At 38.4% G+C, this 16502-nt stretch overlaps 1 protein-coding gene across 8 annotated transcripts in view; it reads left to right on the forward strand.

The window, feature by feature from the left end:
• The first annotated feature begins 725 nt into the window (after positions 1–725).
• IMMT (inner membrane mitochondrial protein) overlaps positions 726–16502 on the forward strand; it is a 36355-nt gene continuing 20578 nt past the window's right edge. For all 8 annotated transcript variants that reach the window (XM_055327254.1, XM_055327255.1, XM_055327258.1 and 5 more), the window contains exons 1-4: positions 726–879; positions 10074–10147; positions 11108–11297; positions 15310–15424. In XM_055327254.1, the coding sequence (XP_055183229.1) occupies positions 835–879; positions 10074–10147; positions 11108–11297; positions 15310–15424 (424 nt within the window). In that variant the 5' untranslated portion in view covers positions 726–834. The remainder of the gene's footprint in view (positions 880–10073; positions 10148–11107; positions 11298–15309; positions 15425–16502) is intronic.

The following is a 16502-nucleotide window of genomic DNA, read 5'->3' on the forward strand; positions in this document are numbered from 1 at the left end:
TTTGATATTGTGATGGTAAGATCATTATTAGTAATAACAGTATTGAATACTGTGTTCAATATTTAACATACTAAATATTGGTTACAGACTCCGTGGAATGCTTTGAAGAGTTCTTCTACACTGATCTCCTTAACTTCCGACCCATTCCATCAAAATTATCTTTGTAAAAGGAAAACGTAGTGGGAAAATTAGTGTGGTTTAAATCTAGGAGTAGAAGCGGTGGAACCCGAAGGATGTGGGTTTCTATCCCTGCTCTGCCATTTATTAGATGCGCGAACAACGCGTTCCGCACAAACGTCTCTCCAGTGTTCGTCCTCCCAATCTCCCATAATCAGGATGACTCCCTGAAGAAAGGCTGTCAAAGCAAACAAACACGCAAACCAAAACACCATTGTTTACGTAACTTTCGCCAAACCGTCTGCTTTCTACGAAATACCCAGCTGACAAATGCGGCTGGGATGTTTTTTTCCTTGAATTCTTCGACGAATAATAAGTTCTTTCCGCACTGATCAAAGCCCGAGTTTCGCGCTTCCCCTCACCCTCCCGGTTCACCTACTAACCCCTTCTAGCGGATACAGACCACAATTCCGAAAGCGACCCGGAAGGAGAAATAGCCTTTTCCGCCCGGGGTCGGTGGGGGGGGGGCGCCTCTCAGGGCGGCCTGGGCGGGGTCGAGAAAGGGGGCTGCGCGTGCGCAGCGGGGTTTGTTGCCCTTCCGGTACGACCGGCGCGGAGAGGCGGCACGGACGCAGGGACGCCCTCACGCACGCTCTCCCTTACTAACGCCTCCGCGGCAGCTCCCTCGTACACCAGCTGTGCCCGAGCCCGGCCGAAATGCTGCGGGCCTGCCAGTTATCGGGTGTGACCGCCGCCGCCCAGGTGAGCGCGGGGGCGCTGGGAGAGCGCGTGGTGAGGCGGACTCCGGCCAACCAGCGGAAAATGGGAGAGGCTTTCGCTCTGACTAGGCCCCGGGAGAGAGGCGTGTTTCGCGGCCGCCCTCATCGCGGGAGTCCTGGGCCGACCCGTGAAGCAGTTAATTAGGGGGTTCGCCCGACTGGGATGATTTGAGGGTTACTGCTCTAAGCGGGATGGGGTGTGGAGAGAAGGTGGTGGGGAGGCGGGCGCAGGACGGTCAGCACGGCTTCGGGGACGCGTCGTCCAATCAGCGGCGCGCTGGCCCAGGCAGGGACCAATAGTGGCTGCTGGCGCTCGGGTTGCCGGTTGGGCTCGTGATAGGTTTCGCGCAGCCAGTGGTTGAAGGTCGCGGGGAGAACTACAGTTCCCAGCAGGAAACGCCTATAGCCTTGGCTTGTTGCATCTTTATTAAGGAGGTGTTGGGACTGTTAGAGTCCACATTTTTAGGGGTCAAGGTTGTAATTACTCGGGAAGGACCTTCTTTTTTGTAGCTTAGAGAGCCTCTGAGGTATTCTTACTCTGAACAAAAATGAGAGATTGTAGTTTATGAAGTAAGAACTCTGGGTACTGAGGAAGAACAGGAGTCATGACCTTGTGCTCATTTCTGAGGTTAGCTTGGGGATGTATTTCTCCAGGTGCTGGGACAACTTTGGCAGACATCCAGGTAGCCTAGACACCCAGTGACTTATATCTGCACGCTTGTCAAAGTACTTTTCTAAAGTTGGAAATAAACTTCTATTTCTATTGTTCACAGTTTTCAGAATTATTATGTTGGAAGATGTATTGCACACCAAGCAGCAATTGAACAAAATCTCTAGTCAGAGTGAGTGAGAAATCATGTCAGGCTTTTATTTATTTTTTTTCCCTTCAAGTTTGCTTGTCTCCCTACTTGTTGCCAGGATAGAAGCAGCTTTTGTAGGCAAGCAGGGTCTGTATTAGTTCTTTTTTGATGCATAACAGGTGTCACAAACTTAGCAGCTTAAAACCGCACCCATTTATTCTTAGACTTTCTGGTTATGAATGGTCTGGATTCTTTGTTCAGTGCCACACAAAGGTTGCAGTTGAGGCATTGACTGTGCTGTGGTTCTCATCTGGACCTCAGAGTCCTCTTCCAAGTTCATTTTGGCAGAATTCAGTCCCTTGCACCTGAGGAACCTAAGTCCCTGTTTTCTTTCCTGCTGTCACCTAACTCTCTTAGAGTTTGTTCCAAGTGTGTTGCTCAGTGACATGGATGTTTGCTTTCTTGTAGGCTACCAGGACCTTATCTCTTTGACTTCAGAAGTCTCTCTTAACTTTCCTGTTTTTGATCTCTGGATCAGCATGTAAAAGGCTTTAAGATTAGCCTGGCCCACCTGGAAAACCTCCCTTTTGATTAACTCAGAGTCACCTGATGAGTTACACACCTGCAAAATCCCTTTTGTCTTGCAACCCTAATCATGGGCTTAACAGGGTGGAAATTGTGTGGGCCATCTTAGAATCCCTCCTAATGTAGTACCCAAGTGGGACTAGAAGAACTCTTTGAGTGCAGAACTCTTGGTTTGTCTTCAGAGCTCTCCTTTCATGGAACACTCTTGTTCTGCCCTCAGATTATGTCATGGCTGTCACCAATCTCCTTGTCTGCCATAAAGTCTAAAATTTTTCTACTTTTTCCTTCCTTGTCTTGATGAAAATGCTTTCTACTTATTGGGATTCCAATTAGGAAGTTAGAAGAAAACAGATTAAAGCTTCACACTAAAATATGAACCCTTTTCTAGCTTGCATCCGCATTTTCTTAGGGTCTCGAAATTGGGATCTTGTAAAAATTCACTGGTTTCTTCTCATTTTATAGCATTTGATATTGTTGCCTTTTTTTTTTTTTTGACATTGTTGCTTTGTGAAGCTGTTTTTGCTTTCTGGCTTTTCTTATGTAGTATCTAGGGGCTCTTTATCTTTCTCCTTTTTCCTTTATTGAATCTGCTACTTGTACCTCGAAATATATCCCCAAGGTCCAACCTCTCTTCCCATCTCTCTCTTTTTAATTAAGACTTTTTATTTTTTATTTTTTGAAGATTTTATTTATTTATTCATGAGAGACGGGGGGGGGGGGGGCAGAGACCTAGGCAGAGGGAGAAGCAGGCTCCAGCAGGGAGCCCAATGTGGGACTCTGTCCTGGGACTCCAGGATCAGGCCCTGGGCCAAGGGCAGGCGCTAAACCGCTAAGCCACCCAGGGATCCCCTAACTAAGACTTTTTAAAGAGCAGTTTTAGCTTTGCAGCAAAATTTGGGGGGAAGGTAGAGATGTTCTGCCCCCACACGTTTGCTTACCTTCCACCATTATCAACATCCCCCACCAAAGTGGTGCATTTATTACAGTTGATGAACTTACATGGGCATATCATAATCACCCAAAGCCCATAGTTTACATTGGGGCTCACTTTTGGTGTACATTGTCTGGGTTTGGACAAATGTATGATGACATATGTCAGTCGTTACTGGTATCTTACAGAGTATTTTCACTGCCTTAAAAATCCTCTATTCTCCACTTACTCATCACTTTCTTTCCTCGCAACCACTGATCTTTTTATTAACTCTAGTTTTGCCTTTCCAAAACGTCATATAGATGGAATCATACAGTGTGTAGCCTCCTCACATTGGTTTCAGTCGCTTCATAATGTGCATTTAACTTTCTTCCACGTCTCTTCATGGCTTTGACAGCCTTCTTTTTTTTTTCTTTTCTTTAAGCATTGACTAATATTCCATTGTCTGGATGTACCACAATTTACCCATTCACCTACTGAAGGATGTCTTTGTTGCTTCCAAGTTTTAGCAGTTATGAGTGAAGCTGGTCTAAATATTCATGTGTAGGGTTTTGTGTGAACATGTTTTCAGCTCTTGGGTAAATACTGAGGTGCATGATTGCTGTATTATATGTTTAGTTTTTGTAAAAAAGTGTCAAACTGTCTTTTAGAGTGGCTGTACCTTTTGCATTCCTAGCAGTGATGAATGGGAGTTCTTGTTCTGCATCCTCATCAGCATTTGGTGTTGTCAGTCTTAGGAATTTTGGCCATTCTGATGTATGTGATAATCTCATTGTTGCCCCATCTCTTTATATACTGTTACTTGGGATTATATCAATTCTCAGAACTTTCATCCCCAGCAGATGGTTCTTTAGATTCTTTTGAGCTTTCTAGTCAAATTTTCTTTTCCTTGTTTGATTTTGTCAACTTTATCCAGAATATTCTACTTGTCAAAATCTTTTCCATTCTGTCAAGCTTCATCTTCTTTGATGTTTTCCTGCTTTGCTATTGCCCTTTTAGAGTCTTATGGAATTTTTTTTTTCATTAGGATTGTAAAAACTATGTTACTCAGCAGTAATGTCTGCCAAGTATACATGGTAGAAAGTACTTTAATATATCATTGCTCTTTGCTTTTATTGGTGTTCGATCATTTTTTATTATTCCTTATTTTCATCTTTTTAGGCCAGTGGCTTTCAAGCCATTTTGGAATATTTACATCGTAACTTAAGACATGCAAGTGGGAATATATGAGTAATATATATTCATACATGTATGGAGGGAAAACTAAAGTATTAAGTTCCTTCTTTTGCCGTATTTAATACTTGCCATTTGCTTGTTGTAACTGAAGGGTACGTTTTCTAAGATAGAGATCTGTGTCTTTCTTGAGAGATAATACTGCTTCAATGCCAAACTTTCTGGATTTGTGTGTGTGTGTATATGTGTGTGTATATATGTATATATATTTTTTAAAGACTTATTTATTCATGAGAGACAGAGAGAGAGAGAGAGAGAGAGAGGCAGAGACACAGGCAGAGGGAGAAGCAGGCTCCATGCAGGGAGCCCGACGTGGGACTCGATCCTGGCTCTCCAGGATCACGCCCTGGGTCAAAGGCGGCGCTAAACCACTGAGCCAGCCGGGCTGCCCTGTGTGATATATTTTTAACCTTAATTCATAATTCTTTTATTTTCTTTTATTTTTTAAAAAAGATTTTATTTATTTGAGAGAGAGCGTGCACTTGCACACATAAGTGGTGGGGAGGCGCAGACTCCCGTCTTCATCCCAGGACTCTGAGATCATGACCTTAGCCAAAGGCAGACACTTAACTGACTGAGCCACCCAAGTGTCCTTTAATTCATGATTCTTTTTTTTTTTTAAACTTTTTTTTTTTAATTTTTATTTATTTATGACAGTCACACAGATAGAGAGAGAGGGGCAGAGACACAAGCAGAGGGAGAAGCAGTCTCCATGGACCGGGAGCCCGACGTGGGATTTGATCCCGGGTCTCCAGGATCGCGCCCTGGGCCAAAGGCGGGCCCTAAACCGCTGCGCCACCCAGGGATCTCTAATTCATGATTCTTATATTTTAAATTAGCCTTTGAGAAAGTTGTCACATGCTAATGTGCATTTCAAATGTAGAAGTAGGTGTTAACTTCTAGGTGTCTTTTGTTTGTGTGGGAGGAGTCCTTGTGACAAAACCCACCAAAACATGGTCAGTTACAGCCATTGGCAAAGTCTATAGGGGAAACCTGGAACCTCAGAATGGGGTTCATGTGAGGAGATACTTATTATAGTCTCGTTTCCAGGTTGTAATGCTAGAGTTTGCTTGCTTGCTTGCTTCCTAAAGATTTTATTTATTTATTTGACGAGAGAGAGAGAACTGGGGGAGTGGCAGGCAGAGGGAGAGAGAGAAGCAGGTGCCCCCCCCCCCCCCCCCGCTGAGCCAGGAACTTGATGTGGGGCTCAGTCTCAGGACCCTGGGATCATGGTCTGAGCCAAAGGCAGACACTTAACCATCTTAGCCACCCAGGCACCCCTAGAATTTGGTTTCTTTTTGTATGTTTACCTTAGTTTGGAGCTAAGGAATAGATGGTTTGTGCAAGAACATAACATGGGTGTTGTATTTTTATCTTTTTTGTTTTTATTTTTATTTATTTTAAAAAATATATGATAGAGAAAGCACAAGTGAGGGAAGGGACAGAGGTATAGAGAGAGGGATAAGCTGACTTCTTGCCCAATAGGTAGCCTGACATGGGGCTCTATCCCAGGACCATAACGTGAGCCGAAGGTAGACCCTTAACCAACTGAGCCACCCAGGCACCCTCTTTTTTGTTTTCAAAAATCATGTTTCTATAGGTTAGAAGCAGTAATCCTAACCTTGCAACATTGATTATAAAGTTATGTCAAGGCAAATTGCTTTGAAACAGTATAGTTCTTTCTACATGATAGGTTATTATTAAAAGGTATTCCAGAATGAAGAAGTGTGTTAAAGTAGGATATTTAGTTTATATAAACAAAGAGATTAGCTTGGTGCATAAGAAAGAGAGCTCTAGGGGATGACTTAGATTTGGCAATGGTTTCTTAGATACGACTCCAAAAGAAGTAAAAGATAAATTGGATTTCATCAAAATTAAAATTTTTTGTTCTATCAAAGGACACTGAAGTGAGTGAAAAGAATGGGAGAAAATATTTTCAAATCATATATCTGATAAGGATCTAGAGTCAGAATATGTAAAGAACTATAGCTTAACAATAAAAAGACAACCTTAATAAGACATGGGCAAAGGACTTGAATAGACGTTTATCCAAAGAAGATGTAAAAGTGGTCAGAAAGCACATGAAAACATAATAAACATCCATTGGCATTAGGGAAATGCAAATCAGAACCACAATAAAATAGCTACTTCATATTAAGATGCCTATAATGAAAACATAAAATTATAGGTGATAGGATGTGGAGAAAATGGAACCCTTATTCATTACCGGTGGGAATGTAAAATAATGCAAAGTTAAACATAGAATTACCATGTGACCCTGCAGTTCCACCCCCAAAAATTGAAAACAGGTGTTTAAACAAAGTTTCCCGAGGAATATAGCACTATTTACAATAGCCAAACGATGGAGACATCCCAAATGTCCATCAACTAATGTTTGGATAAAGAAAATATAGTATATCCATAGATGAAATATTCTGGTCAGCCCCAAAAGAAACCACATAATACGTACATGATACATGCTACAACATGGATGAACTTTGAAAACATCATACCAAGTGAAAGAAACTGGGCTCAAAAGACCACATGTTGTAGAATTTCATTTGTATCAGATATCCAGAATAGACAAGTCTGTAGAGCCAGAAAGTAGATAGTGTTTGCAGGGACTGGGGGAAGGGGAGAATGGAGAGACTGCCTAGTTGGTACAGGGATCTCCTTTTGGAGTGATGAAAATGTTCTAGAACTAAATAGTGGTGACAGTTGTTGTACAGCACTGAAGATGTACTAATGTCACTGAATTGTACACTTTAAAATGGTTGAGTTTTATAACTGAATTTTATTACAGACAGGAAAAAAATTTGAAAACTTGACACCAGGTATTTGAGATGGCCTGAAGTAGAGAGACAGATTTTATATACACACAGACACATAGACACACAAACAGTGTAACAAAATGATATGCTATAAATTTGAAGTCAGGTCCATTGGCCAAGTATTAGAGAAAAAAACCTATAGATTAAGAGACTTAGAAGATATCCTCTTTTTTTTTTAATAATAAAACTGCACTATGGTGTCTAGGGACTCATACTTGGGTGATAAAACCATAAAAACCCATAAATTTTTGACTTTTAAAATTACTTAGGATATTACATGCTATGTAGAATATGGGAGTAGGCTAATGAATGGGATACTTAAATTTTTAAAAATCAAGAGCCACTTGTTCAGATAAAAACCCTATAAATTTGAGTCATGCTACAATCCTTATTTCTGCTTTTTTCTCATACAGAGTAGGAAACTTTACTGCTATCAATTTTTTGCCATGATTTCCCCCTCCCCCCCACATTTTATTCTCTCTTAAATTAGGGTCTTTTTTTTTTTTTTAAGATTTCATTTATTTGAGAGACAGTGAAAGCTAGCATGAGGGGGTGGCAGAAGGGCAGAGGGAGAAGGAAAAGCAGACTCCTCCCCACTGATCAGGGAGCCTGAGGTGGGGCTTGATCCCAGGACCCTGAGATCTTGATCTTGACCTGAGCCAAAAGCAGTTGCTTTACTGACTGAGCCACCCAGATATCCCCAGAGTGCATCTTATAATTAATGGTATGTTGTTTAATTGAAAGCATTTTGATAACTCAGCTTTAAAAAAAAAATAACCCAAAAATTGTGAAAAATAATAGTTCTCAGGACAAGTCCTACCAGATTAAAAGCTATTTCTAAGATGCGGTAGTTAAAACACTGCAGTATTAGTATAGATCATTGGAACAAAGTAGGAAATCTAAATGCATCGAGGCATTTGATGTATTTTAAAGGTAGCATTTCAAGTCACTAGAAAAAATTGTTAGGTCTATGATTTAGGGACAACTGAGTAGATATTTGGAAAAAAATAAAGTTGGATCTGTACCTCAGACTAATATCAAAGAATTATACGTAAAAGGAAGAAAACTATGATAGTAGAAGGCACGTGGAAGAATTACTTTATAACCTGATGGTGACTTTCTGAGAATATGAGAAAACCCAGGCGCCATAAAATATTGACAGTTTGGACTACAAAAAAAAAGTAATTGCATCATATATATTCTGTTGAGGGAGGGTAGAGGGTCAAGATAAAGTATAAGGTGGAAAAAGATACAGGTTCAAAAGTAAATATTGATGTGAAATGAGGCATTCATTCTAGTGTTAATTTGGTTTTGTACTCCCCTGATTCAGATTTTCACTGTTATGTTTGCTGCTTGATGTTCCAGTTAGCTAATTATCCACTGTGACCAGTGTCTTAATTTTTGACCTGAATACTTCTTTGTATCTATGAAAGTATAGAATCTTAAATACAACTCTAATGGTTTCCTAATATTTCTTTTGACATAGAAGTAGATGTGGTTTTTTTTAAAAATGTCGTATAACCCACTTTACAGGACAATAGGAAAACATGTTTTTCTGTTAAAAGCAGTTGAACAATATTGAGAATTCTACACGTTAGATAATAATTGAAATGCTTTTAAAATACCAACTATGACTTCTTTAAATGTTGTAAAACATCTAGCTTGTTGTCTTATGTTTTTTTTCCTAAATGTATTAAGACATTAATGCTTACTTTTAGGCTTAGAGCATAAATTGCGGCTGTAATTGTGGAGTTATTTTATGTGGTATTTAATCATGTGATCGAGTTTTTTTGAACTTAGGATATTTCTTTTTTTTTTTTTTTTTTTTGAACTTAGGATATTTCTAAAAGGAAATTTGTGTTTTTCTGATATTTGAATGCAGTTTCATCACGGAACCCAGAGAATTCATTTTTCCCCCTTGACTTGTTACAGTTTGATTTTCTGCTTGATGTAAGGAAAGATGATATTGATGCAATAAATTTGAAATTACAGATTGATTGCTATGAATAACTAAGTTTATCAAAACCTTCCCCAAAAGTATTTTGATAAGTGTTCTTTTGTTTTATTTAAGGTATCCACATATTGTTAAGAAACATTTGCTTTACTCTGATTAAAACAAATTTCAGAGGTTGGCCTGATCATTTGCTTTTGAATAAAGATAGGTTACGTGGAGATAAGTATTTACTTAAGCATTTATAATATTAAAATTTTCTTTTTAAAATTTTTGACTTTCAGTTTAAGGCAAACCAAGATGAACTTTCAGATTGAAATGACTGCCTCTAGGAAATGACCAATCCCATAGTTATCTTACAGATGGGAAATTTGGTTTCCTACATAAATTAAGCTAAGATTGGATCTCTCTCTAGTAGATTCATATACATCCTACAATGCAATGTTTTCTGTGGGTGATTTTTCAGATGTCTGAATTAATCTTACTAAGTAAAAGTAGATATTTTATGCTATTTTATTTTTTCTTGCCAATTAAAAAAAGCATATGGCAAATTCCAGTCATATCCAAGAAATAATTAATGTACATAACACTTAAGAGTGCTCATTGATCATAATCTGATAATAATTTTTTTAATCTTAAAAATAATCTTATATGAGTCTTAGGTTACTGGAAGCATCACTGTTATAAAGGGTTTATAAGAGTTTTATGGTAAATTCATTTCTGAAAGTAAAATAATTTTTTGTTTAACAAAGACATTTGTAATAAAAATATTAATCTGAGATACCACCCTTTAAGCTTTCCAGATTCCTTCTGCATTGACTGTGATGTTTTCTTCTTCCTCTCTAGAGTTGCCTCTGTGGGAAATTTGTCCTCCGTCCAATACGACCATGCCGTAGATACTCTACTTCAGGCAGTTCTAGGTATGTGATATGTCTCCCTGTAAACAGGCTTTTAACTGTGTGTTAAAGGGTATGTGTATCTCTTTTCCATGAATATGGGAATAGCTGCTTAAAATATTTTTTGTTAAGGGATACAAACATTGGAGCTTTGCTGTAATATTTGGCACATTATTTATAGGTGAAAATTTGTTATGATGTCTCTTTGGTTCTACTGTAGTTGGATGGCATCCAAGTAGATAGCCTCCCTCCCTCATGTGCTGTCTTCCATTCTGTAGCAAATAGATTTATATCCAGAACTTAGCATATTGTAACTTTAAAAATATTTGTTTTATTTGATATTTGTATTGTTTTTCTTCTGTAAAAGGTTTACTTTATTGTGTTTATAGAAATGTTGGGATGCCTGGGTGTCTCAGTGGTTGACTCTCTGCCTTTGGCTCAGGGCATGATCCCAGAGTTACAGGATCAAGTCCCACATTGGGCTCCCTTCATGGAGCCTGCTTCTCCCTCTGCCTGTGTCTCTGCCTCTCTCTGTGTGTATCTCTCATGAATAAATAAAACCTTAAAAAAAAGAAAAAGAAAAAGAAATGTTATATTAAGGAGAGAGGAGCTTTGAAAGTTAGTGATTATTCTTTTTTGGGTTCAAAGCAAATCTCATTATTATGAACATCTTACATTTTTTTTTTAACATCTTGAGTTTTAAGTGTTACAGGATAGATTACTTCATTCTTCCTATTCTAGATACTACTATACTTAAATATAGTAGGAAATATAGTAGGAAATGTTATTTCCTATTGCAGACATGTTTTACAGCAAATCAGGAAAGGGTGATGTGCAGCTGTAGTAATAAACTTGGCTGCTGTGATCTGAATCATCAGTAGAGAGGTAGAAGTTAGAGATTTTTGAGACTTTTACATTGGTCTAAGTAAGTGTCTTTGGGAAAGCCAAGAAATGTAAATGTGTTTTCCTATTTCTTTCACTTAGGTTGTCCCCTGGCAAAATTGTTGGAGCTGGCCTCTTGTTTGTTGGTGGAGGTATTGGTGGTACTATCCTGTATGCCAAATGGGATTCCCATTTCCGGGAAAGTATAGAGAAAACCATACCTTACTCAGACAAACTCTTTGAGATGGTTCTTGGTTCCCCACCTTATTCTGTTCCATTGCCAAAGAAGCCGGTAAGAGTTTTAAACAATATTTCAGTTTATCCTCTGGAATACTTGTAAAAGCAGGTTGTTTTCATCTTGAAAATAATTCAGTAGAACCTGCTAAATGTGTGTTTGCTAGTTTTTTTTTAAACATTAATCTGTAGAGTTGGATTTTTATTCCTTTGGAGTTAAGTGTTCTCATTTAGTACCCATTATATAGAAAATAATTGCATGACACACAAGAGTAGATGGAGGAGGGTGCTTGAGCAGAGGTAACCGTTGCTGCCCTGTGGATGGAGGGTGGTCTGTGACAGCCTACACTGTTGGAGCTATCAAGCCATGACTTAAAACACTAAAAGCATAAACAGAATGAATGGTCATGGCACAGAACCCAAGTGGTTATGGTTAGTAGTGGCTCTTTTTAGACCATAAAACAAAAGTCACAGAATTTTCAGCTACTTACTGGTTGGTTGACAGGAATATCTCCTGGTATTTCTGGAATTTTGTATATGTTCAGAGTTTGAAACTTCTCCTCCTCCCCTAGGTTTAAATTTTTTTTAAACATCTTAAATATTTCTTTACCCAAACAACTGCTTGAAAAAAAAAAATTCACAAAAGAGGTCATCAATTTTTTTTTTTCCTGATTTGGTTGTGGGTGTTTCTTTGTACTGTAATGCTGAACAATACTGATCAGTATTTTCTTAGAAAGTGAGTGGACCTCTATTCTCTAGTATCTAGCATAACCTAGAGATAAATCTTATAACAGCGTTATTATTTGAGAAAGCAAATGTCTTCTGATAGCTTCCCCCAACCTTATCATGCTTTTTCAAAATAGTCTTCTACATCATATATTCTTTCACATGAACTTTAAAATGTGTATGTTGGCCAAGAGAGTTTTATAGCTTCAGTAGTCAGGGAACAGAATTCTGTAGATTCATTCTAAAATCTATTTTAACCTACACGATCCAGGAGAAATAGCTGAGAGCAATTCTAGGAGAATGGAGTAAGCTGAAGAGTTGAGAATAGTGTTCTTTTCTTGCTTGACAGGACTTCAAGTGTCATTCTTCATAGATTATCTCTCGATAGTCATGGCCTCTTCTCATTCCACTCTAGCAGTCTTTCTGAACATTCCCATTTGGATTACTTGGCAGGTCCATTCTGCCCTACCTCAGAAGTTACACTTTTCCTAATTTGCTTTATTTTTTATTTTTTTTCAAAGATTTTATTTATTTCTTAGAGACACACACAGAGAGAGAGAGAGAGAGAGAGAGAGAGAGAGAGAGAGAGAGAGGCAGAGAGGCAGAGACACAGGCAGAGGTAGAAGCAGGCTCCACCACGTAGGGAGCCGGACGTGGGACTTGATCCCCATCTCCAGGATCATGCCCCAGGCCGAAGGCGGCGCTAAACCGCCAAGCCACCCGGGCTGCCCCTTAATTTGCTCTTTTATGTTAAAGATAGCACTATGCTGTCACACAGTTGGGTTAGAATTCTTGGATTCATCTTCATAGTTGCCTATATTTTGTTAGCTATCTTGTTTAATCTCTGATATTTATTTTTTTCTTGGATTACAGCTGTCCTTACCCCATTTCTAACCTTTATGACTTTATCATCAAACTTAATACTTTATCACCAAACTAGACCTGTTTCTCTTCCCCGCCCAAGACTTTCCTCCCTCTCTCCACTGCTGAGATCTCCCCTCCTAACATAATCTAGTCTATGCTCATATCAGTACCAGAGAATTATCTAAAATAAGTGCTATCACATTTTCATGATATTTTTATATCACTTACCAGTAAATTTTTTACGTTTCTTATCGTTTGAAAGACAGGAGACCACAGAATATAAAAACTAGAGAGACTTTAGAGATTGTTTCATGTTCAGTATAAGGAGAGTAAAGCAAGGAGTGGTTAAAAAGTTAGCCTGGGAGCTAGCCATTTGTTCCTTTATTCTGTAGTTTATGGTTTTTGCTGGTTTTTAGGGTGACATTTAATACACATTGCAGTCTGGCTCTTATTTATCTTTCCAGCCTTATCTCTGAATGGTCCTGCACATAAATCCTTAGCTTCATGCCAGTTAACCTTACAAAAAAAATATGCCTTGTGCTTTCCATTCATTTATTCAGCAAATATCGATCAAGTGAGTATTATGTACCAAACACTGTTTCAAGGGCCTTTGTTAAAGCAGAGAGCTAAACAAAGATCACTTCTACTTGTACTTTTTTTTCTCTTAGTGGTCTTGTACTCAGAGTGACCTTTTCTTTTGCCTACTAATGTTCTCTTCAAAACCTACATCCTTCACTACATATACCAAAGTATATTTTCTCATCTCTGAATTACAGTAGCAGTTAGGGTTTTAGTTTTTAATTTTCACCATTTATTCATTCTCTACTCCTGTGCATTATTACCAACTTGTTGCTTTTAGAAACTATGCATTTTATTTTATGATAATTCCTTTGGTGCCAACATGATTATTTGTGTATAGGTATAAATATTAAGAGAAGATACATTTAAAATCTTTTTGATGGACATGGAGTAAGACCTGCCTAAATGGAGACAAATACTATGTTCCTCGATGGGACTTAATATCATAAAAATGTCCTTTTTCTCAAATATGCATTTCTCTCAGATTTCCCCTAAACTTGTATATATTTGAGAGACATGGCATTTGTATACACACACATATACCTAATAAGAATTCTAATGGATTTTTCTAGAGGTTGAAGAATCAGATAAGATGATTTTAAAATTCCCATGAAAGGATAAATAATGTAGCCAAGAATATTTCAAAACAGTATTGGGTTGGGGAAGGGTCTCCAGGATCATGCCCTGGGCCGAAGGCGGCGCTAAACTGCTGAGCCACCCAGGCTGCCCGACAAGGATGTTTTAATAACAAAAAAGGCAGGAACCAACTTGAATGTCCAAAAAATAGAATAATTGACCAAGTTGTGGATTTTGCAGTTACATTAAAATACTGAGGGACCCCTGAGTAGCTCGGTGGTTAAGTGTCTGCCATCAGCTCTGGGGTGGAAAGATAGATTTCAGGCTATTGGCTGTGGTTGCCTAAGAGTGCTGTAAAGGGAAAAGAGCAGTAAAAGGGGCAAAATAAAACCATTATTATGTCTTGATATTATTTTGTTATAGTGAGTGTGTATTTTATGATTTAAATGATAAAATTTTAATAAAAAATGCATATATTTCTAATTTCTGGTAGTGACAAAGTTCAGAACCATTTCTGTTATATTTGAGTACTCTTTTGATATATCTGAGTTCCGTTGCCAAATTCTGGCAAAACGGCATACCATACGTGGTAAATGAAAATATTTCAGTTACTCAGTAATTTTTGCCAGCAAATTTTGCCAGGCAGTCCTGTTAATGAACAGGGTCTTAAACTTAAGGCATGGTAAGTGAGAAAGAGAAAAGTGGACATTGCAATTATTGTGTTTTTTAATGTGCAGTTTCATGAATCGAGAGATTAAAGAAACAAAATACTTTGAGTTTTACTCAGAGCCTCTGAAAGTTATTTGTTTCTAATTGAATGTAGAAGACAATGGAATTTGATTTAGAAAGCAGATGGAAATGGTCTTCTCAATGTTGTATACATAAAAGAAACTTTATTTTTTAAAAGATTTTATTTGAGAGAGTGAGAGAGCAGCAGAGGGAGAGAGAGAAGCAGGACCTTGGGATCATGGTCTGAGCTGAAGGCAGATGCTTATCTAATTGAACCACCCAGGTACCCCAAGAAATGGTATTTTTAAAGGGAAGGCTCTGTATTGTGTACTTTATTATTTGTCCTAAGAGAGAGTGGGCCTTGTTACTATGAAAATATGGGCCAGTCATTTGGAGTGAAATTTTTCGGCTGCATTTTTCTAGAATGATGGCTTCTCTTGCCTTACTGTGGTTAATAAGATAATATTGTGAAGTGTTAACTTTATATGAAAAACCTGAAAGACTTGACTTTTGAAATAATACAAGTTATTGTATATTGCCTTTTTTTTTTTTAAACAGTATTACATCTGAAATGTTACATGTCTTTTATTTCCAAGATTCAGTCTGGTCCACTGAAAATCTCTAGTGTATCAGAGGTAATGAAAGAATCTAAACAGCCTGCCTCACAACTCCAAAAACAGAAGGGAGAAGGTACTCCAGCTTCATCACCAGGTACCTATACTTAGAATCAGTTTTTTAAAAATTACTGGTAATTGAATTGTTTAAATGTATTTGTACCCAGGGTTAAGAGTGAGCCCTCACCCAGTGAAGCATTCTTCTGGGGCCTAGTTCACACCAGGGAATGAGTGTTTATACCAATCATACCTATCATTTGACATTCATTTTAGGAATTGAGTGGGATTGCACTTTATTGTGAGTAGCTATTGAGTGAGGATAATGGCAAGAATCGTCATGCTTGCAACACTTTTTCTTTATATTTTTCCCCCTCTGACTCTTAGCCTGTTTCCCCTCTTAGTGATCTAGCTGTGGTCTGGGTTTTTTTTTTTTTTTTTTTTTTTTTTTTTTTTTTTTTCACTTCATGGTTTGCCAGTTACTCTGTCCTAATTTACGGCACTTATCTAACTCTAACCTGCTTAGTATTTATTTGATCTGTATTCTCCTTAGTCATGTCTGTCCTCAATTTAACCTCTTGGCTTGCTTTCATTCAGCGAATATTCACTGATTGTCTGCTATGTGCCAAACATCCTTCTAGGTACTGGGGCTGTTGCAGTGAATAAAAGAATAAAAGCAAACACAAACTCTGCAAATATTTCTTAGTTTGATGAGGGAGACGAAGATCATATATAAATATACATGTAAAGTGTATAGGATGTCAGAAGTGATGTGTTGGGGGGAGTATTGCAATTTGAAATGGAGTAGGTAAGGAAAGCCTCACCTGGAAGGTGTCATTTGAGCAAAGACTAGAAAGAGATGAGAGAGGAAGGCATGTATAAAAGGCTAATGGGAGAAAAGCATCCTAGGGAGAGGATTAGTGCTAAGGCTTGGTATATTTAACTAGTAAGGAACATAGGAAACTGGAGTGGAAGAAAAGAGAGAAAATGAGGAAGCAGGAAGCCTATTGAGGCAGTCTTTGGAGGCCGTTTTAAAATGTTTGCTTCATATTCTGAGTGAGATGGGAAGGTGTTTGGAGAGTTCTGAGCCTAGGGATTGATCTCTGACTTTTATTTGAGTAAGATCATTTGCTGTTGTGCAGAATAGATAAAGGGACCAAGGGCAGGGCAAGGAGAAC

This window comes from Nyctereutes procyonoides, unplaced genomic scaffold, assembly GCF_905146905.1.
Source record: "Nyctereutes procyonoides isolate TBG_1078 unplaced genomic scaffold, NYPRO_anot_genome, whole genome shotgun sequence".
NCBI lineage: Eukaryota > Metazoa > Chordata > Mammalia > Carnivora > Canidae > Nyctereutes > Nyctereutes procyonoides.